This window comes from Cygnus atratus, chromosome 5 (assembly GCF_013377495.2).
Source record: "Cygnus atratus isolate AKBS03 ecotype Queensland, Australia chromosome 5, CAtr_DNAZoo_HiC_assembly, whole genome shotgun sequence".
Taxonomy (NCBI): domain Eukaryota; kingdom Metazoa; phylum Chordata; class Aves; order Anseriformes; family Anatidae; genus Cygnus; species Cygnus atratus.
In genome coordinates this window covers 21,636,980-21,651,415 of record NC_066366.1, presented here as the reverse complement: position 1 = coordinate 21,651,415, position 14,436 = coordinate 21,636,980, and the positions used below count along the sequence as shown (strand labels likewise).

At 33.7% G+C, this 14,436-nt stretch overlaps 1 protein-coding gene across 6 annotated transcripts in view; it reads right to left on the bottom strand.

Annotated features, from left to right (window-relative positions):
- The window catches only part of STRN3 (striatin 3), a 61,678-nt gene that overhangs the window by 24,340 nt on the left and 22,902 nt on the right, over positions 1 to 14,436 (bottom strand). For 3 of the 6 annotated variants that reach the window (XM_035552060.2, XM_035552059.2, XM_050711068.1), the window contains exons 3-8: positions 12,385 to 12,458; positions 10,851 to 10,932; positions 10,373 to 10,552; positions 9,806 to 9,938; positions 8,657 to 8,798; positions 3,092 to 3,202 (exon numbers count right to left, since the gene is read on the bottom strand). In XM_035552060.2, the coding sequence (XP_035407953.1) occupies positions 3,092 to 3,202; positions 8,657 to 8,798; positions 9,806 to 9,938; positions 10,373 to 10,552; positions 10,851 to 10,932; positions 12,385 to 12,458 (722 nt within the window). The remainder of the gene's footprint in view (positions 1 to 3,091; positions 3,203 to 8,656; positions 8,799 to 9,805; positions 9,939 to 10,372; positions 10,553 to 10,850; positions 10,933 to 12,384; positions 12,459 to 14,436) is intronic. The other 3 variants (XM_035552062.2, XM_035552065.2, XM_035552061.2) reach the window with 2 other exon arrangements.

The window sequence follows — 14,436 nt, the reverse complement described above, 5'->3', positions numbered from 1 at the left end:
GATGTGAAAACTATTTTTCTAACTGCTAAGAACACAGTCTTATCTAATTGTATCAAACTGGACATGCACCATTTCCACAATCATGTCGTGAAAATTTGAGAAATGGTATCTGAAAAACAGTTAACGCCTGATTTGCCTGCAAAAGCTTATTTTATCCAACTTGGGCAAAAAGTTTAATACATTAAATTTAGCGTATTAATGTAAAAGGTAAAATTGTAAGGAAACTTTTGAAGAAATCAAACCTATTTGTAATAGATAAATAAGGAGTTAAGTCTAGAATATACTGTATGTGTCTTTAAAAAAAGAGACCACAACCTCAATAGCCAGGGTTATTTTACTGATTATATTACAAAGGTAATGTAATTAAAGCTTTTTTTTTTTTTTTTAATTCCTTTCATACAGAAGTAGTACTTCCGCATAATACTTAGACTACCCTGTCAGATAACAAAAAATGAAAAAAGGAAAAAAAAGCAGTAATTACATTATGAAGACGTGTGTGTCAGCAGGAGACAACCTAAATCACGGTGTTCCACCCAGAAGAAAGCATATGAATGCAAACTACAGAAGTATCAAAATAAATCACATCAGTTTCTGTTCCCTTATTAACCTCCACAAATGGAATGAAAGTTACTATATACCTGACCTGTGCCAGGGCCACAAAGATCCTGTCATGAATAAAACAGTCTAAATGTATATTATGGGATAGTTACCAGAATCTGGTCCAATAAAACCCATTAGGAATGTCTGCCCTCAAAACACTGCAAGGCAACCTGTCCTACCCTAAACAAGCTTTTATTGTGTATGAAGTTATGCTGTTCGATTACCTCAGTGCTTTAAAGGTCAATTTTTAATTAGAAATTACTATCATAGATCTGACAACTACAGAATCCCACAAACCAACCCGTAAGACTACTAATATGAGCTCAGGGATTCCCAAAATATAATTAAAATTAAAAACAACAACAAAAAACTAAACCACAACCAAAGCATTAAACAGTGACTTGTAACACCTCACAGCATTGTGACACACAGCTGTCTCCTCATTATTTCTCTTATGCAAAGATATCCATGTTTCAAAATGACTTTAGATAAAGAAAATACTTCTCAAGTTTTGACAGAGGAACACACATCGTCAAAAGACAATATAAGTCAAATAATAACCGACAACAACAATGTCATATCATTCATGGTGCAAAATTTCATGTGTTACTGTTTCTAGCAACTGCAGGAAAGCAGAATGAAAGAAACACGTTAACCTTTTCAATTTTGCAATTGAACACTTCAGATAGAATAATTACTACTTAATCTAAGCGACTGTCTAACAATTTAATCAGCACTATTGACCACTAAAACATCGTTTTTTTCTAATGGGTGAGGATTATGCTCCTCTTCTGGAAGCTGTAAGACCGCTACAAATTGGGAAAACAAAATGATTGTGAAAACTCTTAACTGCATAGCAGCCAAGTAAGATATAAGTGCAGGAAAGAATTTTTTTTTTTACACAAGCCCAAGTAATATCAACAAAACAAACAGGGAGACCTGGAAATGGCTTTTCATTCTATTTATATTCCTACAACAACACTACTTGTCACTGTTTTTAGAGCTGCTCACCTTGCAGAAGCTAGAAAATGCTACCTGGTATGGGGAGTGTGAAAAGGTTAGAATCAAAAGTATAGTTTTGAGAACTTTCATTATGAGATAATCCCAAAGGAACTAATATTTTAAGAGAAGTAAGAAAATCCCCTAAATACTTTTTTCCCCCAAAATCAAAACATTTGCTGCTATTATGCAGCTACTACATAATGTAGTCTAAAACGTGGAATTCACATTCCAACAGTCTAAAAAGTGAAGTTCACTAAGAAAAATTCAAATAAGAGGTACATTTTAATATTAATAGGAGGTTTCTAACCTAACAAAATACTTCATGTGAACTTGATTGTCAAATGCTTATTTACATGTTAAATGAGCATTATCATCCAGATTACTAACATAAATTCTAAAAATCAAACCAAAGACTGAATAAAAATATCTTAATACTCTGGAAAAAAAAATATTTGTGTGCACACCTGTATGCACGCATGAGAGTCATGCAAAACTGCTGAAAAACAACATGCACCAACTGGATTGTGTTAGAACTTAAAGTAATCTCAAATCTTAATGAATTACAGAAATCTTTATGAAATGTTATATTTTAATTACCACCTGATTTAGTTAGTACATATTCACATAATTTTTTTTTTTTTTCAAATACAGGTTTTATTTTTTCCTTTAACTAAATATAGTTAGAAACTGTAATAATATACTTCCAAAATAAGAAACCTGCTATCAAGGGATCTTTTCTATGCTAATTTAATAACATTTTGCCCACTAATAACTTTTTAGAGCTGATGGTAAAAGTTACAAAATAATTTTTAATATGTAGTTAATGTTTAAAGTCTAGTTTAACATAGTTCAAAAAGGGCAGCCAGTCTGAAAACTCTTAAAGAGTAAAGAGGCATTAACCAAAACACATAAACTGCTCAGAACAGTGAAGGACACCATAAAATAAAGATTATATAATAAACAAAGCCGCAAAAGAACTTAATCAAATTACAAGCCTTTTCTTTTTCTTCCATTGTCATCTTGCCTTAGATTGCAATAGTAATTAGAAGACCATAAACAGCAGTTATAGCTTGATTCAAGCTCATGATTAAAAAAACCACCACAACACCCAAAACATTATGTCATTTTTACATTATTTCATTTTAAGAAGTGGAGAAAGCTTAAGTTTTCTTTCAGCACTTTCTGGAGTAGAAACAACCCCAAAATGTAAATTGTTCGCTATTTTTGTACTCCCATTACAAAGCAGTTCTCTTTACCTACTTAAGTTTCTGTGTTTTCAACACATTTGTCCCATCTAGTAAATGGCTCGAGATATAGGTTTCAACATTCACATTCAGCAGTTAGAAAGTTAAAGTTGGTTGCCCCCGTTACAGAAAACGATGTTTAATGGAAATAAATAAATAAAACAGAACTCATGAGGAAAAAAAAAAGTCTTCTATATAAATAAGCAAAAAAACGTTGCATTACAAGATTCAGAATCTGCACTTACTCTTTACCCCTTTCTTCCCCTTTCGTTCCTTCTTGTACTGTTCCTTCAGTTTACTTATTAGTCCCTGGTCTACATCCCAAACCTCAGCAGTTGGGGACAGGTCATCTTTGTCTACATGCAGCATATTATTAAAAGAAAAAAAACAGCAATTGGCAATGCAAGCTGTTGGCGATTTACTATAATAGCTGTATAAGAGCATCAATAAAAGTTCTTAATAAATCTTTAAAGGTGCAGTCTCAGTTTAAAGTTTACAAAACACTAAATCTTGTTTCAGTTTTCCAAGGCACTGCTTAATATCAGTTATATTTTGGAAAACTGTATGTTAATTTGTTACTAAGGAACAAACAAATTAAGCTTCATAAGTAACTTCATGTTACATACTTCAAAATACACAAAAATTCATTGGTGCTCAGAAACAATTACTGCATCTTTAGAAAGACAGTGTTAAGAAATTATTCAGCCAGTATTGAATAAGCAAATGAAAGTACTCATGCTGTATTACTCATGAAAATGCAAGCTGAGTAAGTCAGTGCCAATTTATTCATGAAGACCACCATGCATCCTCTCGCACTCATTCTACATGCACAAGAAACCTTGATCCTACATATAAGGAGGGGAACAAGCCTACAAATACAGCATTTCACGTGAAGATGGATGAAATTAATTCACAAATGTGAATAAATTGCATTTCAGCAATTACATTATAATCACTAGAAAATACCACATTCCGCAGTTATTTTAGAATATTTGTCTTTTTCTGTTTGACAGTAGTTAATATTCATTTATTATCCAATTTATTTATTATCCACAAAAAGTCAAGTCTCCACCTTTCTAAACTATCTCAAACATTTCTGGAAAGACTGATTTAGGAAAAGCATAAACGTGTTTCTAAGATAAGGTAAATGTAACATTTGCAGAAGGACTTTAGATAAAGAACAACTAAGCATCAACCCAATTTGGCTTACACACTAGTCAAGCTTACGCTCACAAAAGATATTAGACAAAATAATAAAACTAGGTTCCTCAGTTCCCAACTTCCAGTTATGCCTACAATATCAGTGTCTCCATAAAACTGCAATTACTGATGTTATAACTATTTGAATCATAGAAGTACGCAAGAGAAGCTGTATACAGCAAAGAAAAAGAAACAAGCATTAGGAAGCAAAACTTAAACTAACTGCCCTTGGTTTTATAAAGTACAAATGTTTCAAGACAAAACATGACAAAGAATGGTAAAATATTCTAGGATACTGATGCATCTACCGAAAGACCATCATTCAGGTAGGGCAAATCAATGACAAAGAAATAACCTTGATCAAAGAGGTAGAATACAGGACTGGCAAGAGTTGAGAAGGCAAGAAGCTGAATACAACGTGAAAGTCTCTAGAACCGTCCACAAAGAACTGTGGATAGGGAAATGGAATAATTACCTCTTATACCAAACCACAGCTACAACTACCAAACCGCAAACAAAGGCCTCAACCTTTATGAGTACAGGGTCAAAATACTGACGGAAAAATACTGCTTATTCAGGAAATAGAAGAGGTACAGAAACATGTCAGAGGATATGTCCCTAAAAAAGAGGAAGGAAATCAGAAAAGCAAGCAAACAAAAATAAACAAAACCACAAGGAAAAAAAAAAAGGAAATTCAGTGGAAAAGGGAAAAAATCCAAAGCAACATTAATAGAAAGAAAACAATCAGGCAGGTTGTAGCCCTGCAGAGAAGGATTTGAGAATTAAACTGAACCAGAAGCAGAACATATATAACAACAATGTAATGCTGTCACAAAATGCCACAACATTCTAGTACGTTTTAAAAAAGTATGATGTATTAAACCAGGAATACACATAATTCTGTGATGGTGGTGACAAAATTGAAGCAATATGTCTATTCTGCACTACATTGAAAGTTTAGGAAATGTCTGAAGATCAAGAAAAAAACAGTGAGTTATCAAAGAATTTAAAGGAACTGGGCTCATTCAGAGAGCAGGGAAAACATACGTCTGCAGGCATAAATACTCCAAAACAATGGCATTGGCTACTGAAATGTAGGTCAGAAATAGAAAACTAGTTAAAATACTACCTCAGATTAATCAGCAAAGCTCTGAAATTAATTTCACTTTAATATTTTCCTAAAAAATATTCTTTATTTCTCTCAGTTATGCCTACATATTTCAGAACAAAGTCACATAACTAGACCCTTCCATAAATCTCCTCTAGTACTGAACTTCCTCAAATTGCCTGTAGCGGTTCTAATTCATACTAAATTGCCACCAGGACTGTGCAGAGGATCCAGGATGACTACTAGTCAATACCATTTAGTGGAAAAAAAAAATGAAGAGGAAAAAGAAATCCTGTTTTAAAAAATGACCCAGGAGACTGAATTCCAGTCACTCTGTCACCCAGAATTCTGGGCACAGGCAGTAATTCTCCAAGTCATGCTCCACCAGGAAACAAAATTCCTGCGTTGCATAGAGAAGAAAAATTCAGTGAACATGTTAGACAAAAATCACAAGTAGGATAAAAAGACTACATAATATGTAACGTTTGTAATAGGTGACATACTATGCAACAACATGTAACATTTCTTTTATTCCCGTTTGCTCAAGGAAACGGAACTTATATATGCAGCTTTTTCTTGATACTGTTTCACCACAAAGCATTTCTAAATTTTTAATCTGAAAACATACATTCGTTTTTGAATGTGCTGTATACATTAATACTTTATTTAACATCACTTGAATTTGCTCATCTTTCAGTATTTTGAAGATGAACTGCTCCTAATAGGATGTCACATTTCATAAGATTTTATATCACGATACCCGAAAATAACTTAAGACTCCAAGTATATTAAATGAGGTACTCATAAAAGAGAATGTGCTCATAAGAAGCTGTATTATAGCAAGAAAAAAAAAACTTCCACACTTGGTGTCTGGTTGCTTTTCAGAAGTCTCTAATAGCACAAAAGTAATTATTTGTGATGACAAGTTTTAGCATATCTGGAGTTACTTGCAAGTAGTACTTGGATAATTAAGCTTTGAAAGTAACAATAAAGCAAGACTGGGCAATAGGTTTAGAGTCTAAACATCAGAAGTTTGATTTGCATATATCAAATGAAAGCATTATAAAGAAATATACACTTAAACATTGGTTCTTTACATTTTTATCAGAGAGCCCAAATCCTCACAAGAGTAAGAAATGATAGGATGATGCCACTGACAGGGAAGACTGAAACAGGAAGAAAAAAAGCTGAGAATAGAAGTGAGCAACTATTCACATTCCGAAAGAGAAGAATGAATTATAACTGAAATACTAAAATTGGTGGTTGGTACAATTGTTTAGAAAGGAATGACAAGTATTTATTTCAATGAAGTTCTAATAAATGAATAAATAAATCTATGGATGGGCCTTGAGATTTCAAATAATAGCAGTTTCATGGAGTTAAAAATAATGGGACAGGCTGTAATAGGGACAGGTTCAGGCAACCTATCATTTTTAGAAGGCATTTAAGTGGGACAACACTTGAAATGTTATTTTTGATAGGTAATAAAAAAAAAAGTCTTTAAGCATTTCAAATTTACACAATGATCATCAAAGAAGAGACACAATCCCAAGACCTGATAGACTGTATCCTTAAGCATCTGTTTAAGGAAATAACAGCTGTATTCACTGACATGCAGTTACAAGCAAGTCTTCTGATTCGCTTAAATAGTGAGTTAGTACAAACTATAAAACTTATGGATTTTTTTTAATGGGGCAAAACGTAGAATATGTACTTTTTAAGATGGAAGCAGATTTATGTGCATTTCCTGCTTCCTTGCCTCAGACATGAGGGGTTTGATAGCAAGAGAATTATTGTGGTTAAACTAGTCAGAAAAAAGCTGTCACAAGTGCCCACGAACTCCTAAAATGCTGCGCCTCGCTTCCTGTGGGTTCACTTACACTATAATAACAGACACTTCAATACTGCTCTCTGAAAAGCACTGTGGGTCAATTTGATTTTTAAATACATAAAAGAAATCTATTTAAAGTTTGGGACAGCAACTCAACTCCTTGAAAACAAGTTTGAAAATTTTTGTCTCGCAACGTCAGTGTTTCAACTAAATTAGAACCTCAGCATTCTGTGTAGCTGACTAAAAATGACAGAGATATAATAGGCTTGGAAAGCAGATACTTGGAATTGAAATGGACAAACTAGTATACTAAATTTCAGCAGTATGCTGTGACAAAATCAATAAATCCTTTGATGAATTAGGGCATCAAGTCATCTTTCCTTCTATATACAACAGTGGTGAGACTAATTCTAGAACCAGAACTTCCTGCAACATTCAATTTATGAAGGGAAGTTGCAAATTCAATCAGAACCTTTGCTTCACAGCCTACTCAGCGATCTGCCCTCTTGGCTAAATAAAAAGATGACTAAAAAACTAATCAAAAAAACGTAGCCTTCAAAGGGGAACACCACCAGCCAACTACAGCACTTCTAAATCTAGGTAGTTATTACTGAAACGAAAGGTTACAGTTTGCCTGGCTTCACCTTCTAACTAGAAATAAGAGCTTTAAAAAAAAATTAAAGGTGACTAACACTGATACTAATTTCCAAGACAGAACACTTACTAATCCTTGGTACCTGCAAAATCCAGATTAGATGATGTGCCAGTATTTTGATTTCTGTAGGTATTTATATTACATAAGTATAACAAATTCACTGTCTCAATAGCATAAAATGGTCAAACAGGATGATCTAGTGGCACTTCTTGGCTCTACAGTTAAAGATTTACAGCATGAAAGCACAAAATTTTTTATGACAGACCAGAAACTGTCAATTCCCCATTGCAGGACAAATGTGAATGACACTGTTCTTCATTAATTCTTTTTCCTACTCAAGTTCTCTCCCTCTTTCAGTTTCTTCTTTTGAAACGTGTAGGCTCTAAGAGCTTCTGAAAGTTACTTAACTCATTTTGCTTTGTTTCACATTGAATTAGTAATCTGCTTGATTTTATTATGCACTCTAAAGTAAATAAAAAGTTGGGCCAGTATAAAAGGTTGTGGTTGGTTTTTGTTTTTTTGTTTTTGATTCTACTAATGGAAGTTACATTAGCAGTAACATCTAAAAAAAATCTCAGTCAAAAAATCTAAATACACCCATCTCCATTTTTGCAAGCACACCAAAGAAATTCATTTAACTTGAGAACAAAAACTTTAAAGCTCCTTATCAGAAACAAACAAAAACAATCCAGATTTGAAAGCCAACTTAATTCAGGTATTAAAAAAAATATTCAGTACCCTAGTCCTCTCTATTCAAACAAGAAAATATCTATTTCGGGGGAAATTTTCTGAAAATAAAACCAAAACATTAAACATAACTATAACTGAATTTCTGGCAACTGCACTAGTAAATAAATATGAAAATTTCAGCATCCAATATACTATTACCTAATCACCAGTATATGACCATCACAATCATCCACACATTCACACCACCTTAGCATAGACTGCAACACCAATATGAAGTCATGAACAAGTTCTCCTTTATTTTGTACATTCTTTTGTTGGCATCTTACCCCACTCTGTTCCATCTCCTGAACTTCGGGCTTCTCCAGCTCCTTCACCATCTTCAGCTGTTACTAAAAAATCAAATTCTTTCAACGCTTCTTCAGTATCAGGGTCATCTGTAAGGTCTGCAGCTAAACCTTCATTACCAATCTGAAAACAGATTAAAAAAACTTTCTGAATTTGAACTGTGAACCTTTCTCATACTCAAATATTTAACTTAGAAATTATATAGATTACTCTCATTGAAGACTTAGTTGCATAGGAAAACACTTTCCAAAATGAAATGCAGAAAAAGATACTTAAATCTAGTCAGAGCTGCTTACAATCAAAAAAACCAACACAGCCTAGTGATCATTAGAAGGGAAAAGAGCACTGACACAAGGTTTAGCAACAAACAAGTACATCCACGACTTTGTTTTTGATTTAAAAGGTCTCAACCAAAAACTGTTGTTGATTTTCTTGCAATATTAACATATTTCTAGAGAAGCTTTATAACTCCCTGCTAAGACATCACTGAAATGTTTTCTTTCATTCTGCAGGTGAAGAAATTTCCATGTGAGGCTGTGTTTCTGTAAGAAGTTGGGCAATATTCTTATACTTTTGCATAAGGACACAATATTTACAAAGGTAAACAATCCTTCAGTTATTACTTTTTAATAAAAAACAAGCTTTGTCAAGAGTCAAAATGTAACTGCACTGTCTTCACAGATGCTTTAGCGATTTACTTACTAGATTATATGTTTATCAGACTACCTACTGCCCTAGAAGAAAAAAAGATTCAACCAGTATTTTGATTCATTTATTTACCAGAAGTACAAATTAATACTAAAGGTGTAAAACCCTTCCTGACAAGTCAAGTTGGGAGATTCAGACTTGCATCAAGCTGAGCTAATGTTTCTAGCTATTTATGAAAATTCAACGCAGCCAGAGGCACCATAATACTGTGGAATTCTCTGCTGAGGAAAACATAATGAAACTGTCAATACAGTGGTCCTAAATCAACCTCTTTGCATAAAGAAACCTTGGTGACAGGGAGAATCTTCTAGCACAGGAATAAAAAAACATACTTATAACTGTCCGGGGAAAAAAAGGAAAAAGATTTCCCTTTTAAAAAGACATTTATGCATACAAGGCGGTATTTTAAAGAAGTATTTTACTTTATGTTTCTTATTGATCCGGTGCTTTTCTTTTCCTTCTGCAATATCTTCTATCATGTCACTCTCCTCTTCTTCATCACTATCATCTGCATTTTCTAAGAAGTTAAATGTTTCAAGAACATCACCAGAATTCCTAGAAAAATAAAAACATGAACAGGGATAGAGATTTACTTGCTCAAGAGATTTTAGAACATTAATCAGACTAAATTAAATTGCTACCTGACTTAATAGCTTAAGAATTTTAAAACAAGCACAACAACAATGAATTGTTGCATGAAAAAGTTTCTACAACTGTCTAATTCTTCACTCTGCAACACTCATCGGTATCGTTCCTTAAAACAGTAATTCCAAAGTGGTATTGAAGATAAATTTATGTCATATAACCCTATATATTTTCTACACAAGACTTAGAATCAATTTTACTTAAGTTCATAATCATTTGTAGTCAGCTATGCTCACAGGGTTCAGAGCCTTCAGAGTCTTAAGTTCAACGTCAACTGACCACTACATTAAAATGACTATGCAGAATAAACTATAACTTCACGCATTTCTCACCTCTTCACTTACCTTTTGATTTCCTGTCCCTTTTGTTTTGATGAAGGAGATTCACCCCCATTGAGAATCTGTTCTAAGTTCTTTGTCTCTACTGAACCATTTGGTTCTGAATTGGAGAGCCCAAGCAAAGACCTGACCCGCTGGGAGCGTACATCCAATATCGTATCTGTATAACCTACTTCCTGCAGATACCTATACACATTAAGAGGAAAAAGAGGAAAGCACATTTGAAGGAAAAGGAAATAAATCAGTATCAACTCTTTCTATAAAATGTATTATAGTGGCATTTATTTTAAAATAAACTTCATCTCCATCCATCTCACATGGAAAAGCTCCATCTATATTGCTTAAAGGTCAAGCCTATAAACCCTGTATGACAAACCACCATCTGCCCACCTCAATTACCCGGTACCAAAAGTAAGCATATACACAGCTCATAAGACTTCAGAAAACAGTTTGAACACACCAATATTCCAACAACACTACTTACTGTCTTAGTAATTGTCTGCCTTGCTTCCAGGTCAGTTGGCTATTTTGAGGTACTGCAGGAACCTCCGTATCTTTGGTTTCTTCTGAAAGATAGCATCATATTTAGTGGTTGTTTTTTGTTATTTTTTTTTAATTCAGCTTTTTACAAGACACCAATGAAACTAAAAGCAAATCTTAAACCTGCATAGGGTGGCATCTATTTTAAAGCTTTTTTTTTTTTTTTTTAATTAAAATAGCTTTTTTCCCCCCTTAATTCTTTGTTAAAGAATAAAACAAATAATTTAACAGAACGAAATGAGTTCAAAAATTCTAATCCTCTACTTGGAGGAAAGGAACTGAAAAAGTATTTAACTTGTACACAGAAGAAAGTCTGGCCCCAACTGGCTCAAGTGTTACTGCTAAGAAATGTTAATGCAAGAAGTATACCTCTTCTACAAAGCTGAGAGGATTAGAAAGTGACTTGGAAAACACTAAAGCAAAATACAGTCAAAAGAAGAGAAGAAAAGACAAAAATGAAGTTACACATTAGCATTTGGAGAAAACAGACACGTCAAGTTTAACACAACTTCCATGAGCCTACTATCAACAAATAAAATCTAGAACCCACTGCACCTACTGTGGCAGGGACTATAAAACATGGGACAAATTAAGAGCTTAAGAATTAAAACATCTACCTTCCTTTGCATTTAAATATATACTAAAACTCCCATCAAGTAAAAAATATTCATCGTGATCTCTAGTTTCAACTGGGGGTATAAGTACCCAAAATGTGACACTTCTGAAGCAGAAGAAAACAGGAAGAAAACAACAAAAAGGATCTGCAGACCACAATTTTAAGGCACATTATTAAAATACAGGCCAACAATGCAACTTTCCAGAAGACCTACATTTCAATAGAAGCCACATTCAATTCTGCTTATTAGTGCAATTATGAAAAATTCTTTTCTCTATAAGCAATATTGTGAAGAGCAAAACTCTTACGATCAACTTCTTATCAGTGTTGTAAAATCACAAGCACGCCAGGGTGCAAAAAGTCAGGCTAATTTTTCCTCTTATAACATTCTCCCTTCATTTAAGATAAAAACAAACTCAACTTTTTCCAGGACAATACAGTATTTTTTTTCCTCATTCTTTAAAAACTATCATCCTATAACAGCATCAAAACCAGAAGTCTCTCTGATATTTACTCTGCACTTATGCTTTCCCTATAAATGGATGTCACACTGGTGTAAAACATTAAATCCTTCAACAAGAGATATCTAAGAAGTAAGAGAAGCACAGCTAAATAAGGAATTGTGTAACTATTTAAAACTTTCTTTGATGTTCAGAGCTGTTTCAGAAAAGAAAAGAAAAAAATAAGAAAAAATTCATTTTGATTTAGAGATAAAAAAAGTATTGACCCAACATAAAACTTTTCCTAGATATTTTCTCTATAATGTACTTGAAAGGGGAAAAAAAGACTGAAAATTGCAATAAACAAAGAAAATTTACGTAGAACAAATTATGCTAAAGCAGGCTGTTGTCAGAAAAGTTACCTGATTCAAAAGTTGGCATCTTCAAGTCACCTTGGTTCAATTCTGTGCCATATTTTAATTTGTGATATTTTGCCCTGGAAAAGTATGGAAATTATTAACAAATTGGCATACAATGCTTTTATCAACTCAAAATATTCTACTATTCCCTTTTAAAACAACCATATTAACACACCACCACTAATCAAAACAAAGCTGTTGCGATCATTATAGTAACATACAATTAATTCTAGTCTTTCAAGAATGTAATTTTGAGATAACCTTTTTACAGTTATTCACGATTACCAGACAATATATAGGTATTTAGTATGTTCTCCAAAATACATGCTTTTTAATTTTTAGTAACAATAAACAAACAAGCAAAAAACCAACAAACACCACACATCAACTACCACAAGAACCTTTCAAAAACCAGTAGCTTTAATTATTTATCAGGGATAATTTCATCACTTGTCACAGTTAACCAATCATCCTATGATGAGTGAACGTCACATTTGGGATCCCTGCCTATTTGCCACACCTTCAATTTCCTTTTCAATTCTTCTCCTGCTCTGCCTTTGCACAACAGATATTTTTCCCCTGTGCTAACTTCCCTTATCACAGATTCTCTTACTGATTTTCTCTTCCTCACTGACTTAAGGCTTCGCTTCCAATTCCTGCTCGATCCACCTATGTAAGCGTGCCTCACTGCTTCCTATCTCCTGATCTCTCAGTCCCCTGATCTCTGCTTTTACATCAACTTTTAAAAATCAGTTTTGGTGACACTTCCACACACGTATGCATGAGACATCCAAATCACCTTCTCTGCACAGGGTGCCTACCAAGAGCCTTCAAGTCCCTTCATCTCCAGGAATATTACATTCACCACCTACAGTAATACCTCTGAATTCTCTGACTTTATTCCTAGACCTTTCACAACTTAAATTTTGCTTCATAAATCCCCTGAAAAAAAAAATCTTAAAATTTCAGGGAAAAAAAGATCTAGATGTTCTATAGTAGAACTGAGGTGAAAGAACTCTGGTAGAAATTTATCAGCCACATTTAGAAAAAAAAAGGTCTCTATGAAATAAAGCTATCTTTATACTTCTAAATTTAACATTTGACTAAAGTTTTGAAAGTAACTGAACCACATCCAGTTCCCACCAATTTTAAAGCCTACTCCCAAACATGCAAACACTAGAGCTTCCTGAGAAATGATACATACTGAAACGTGCTAGACAAAACCAAGGATTCCCAACAAATTTTCTTTTCGAATGACTGAGCCACTGCTGGATTTTTTTTTCCAAATTCAAGTTCTTCTCAAATGCTGCCTGACATAATGGATAGTATAGAAGACTTCCTTCTAAATTACAGAAGTTTCTGACAGAACTGCAGGCAATTAGGAGCAGTCTCATTAACAAACTATCAGTAGATGGCACTATTGACCCTTGGTAGCAAGAAAATCCGGCATTTCCTAGCAATTACATTGTAACTGAAAAACTGTAGGATTCCTGAAGAGGTGGTACATGAGTGGCCTGAATTTGACTGACTGCCAATTAAATACAAACCCAAATCTGAAGTTACTTGAATTTGAACACATTTCATCCATGCAGTAGTAAGACTGTCAACACTAGGTGCTCTCTCCAAACTGAGACACAAAGCTTTGTTCCACATTGCAATAGGGTAGTGTACCACCAGGCTTTTCAGATAAAGCGTACAGACTATGATTTGTGTGTCTTAGGAAGTACTGTACACTTGAGGTAAAATAATTACAAAATGAAAATAAGAAATTTTGAAGATAATGAAACAGAACAAATGTCTATTCTCAACTCATAACTGAAGTCAATGAAGCACTGTAATTAAAAATCTAACCTCAATTTGTTCAATTCAGAGCCATTGTCAATACTATTTATGAGAAGTCGGTCCATTTTGGAGCTTCAATTTCAAAGCACAACTAAAATTCTGCTCTGACTGTTCATTACAAAAGATAATGAGGTGTTTGATCTACAAATATACCAATGACTAGCCACTACAAATAAGCCAAAATATTGCTGCATGTAATGGGATCAATTAAGC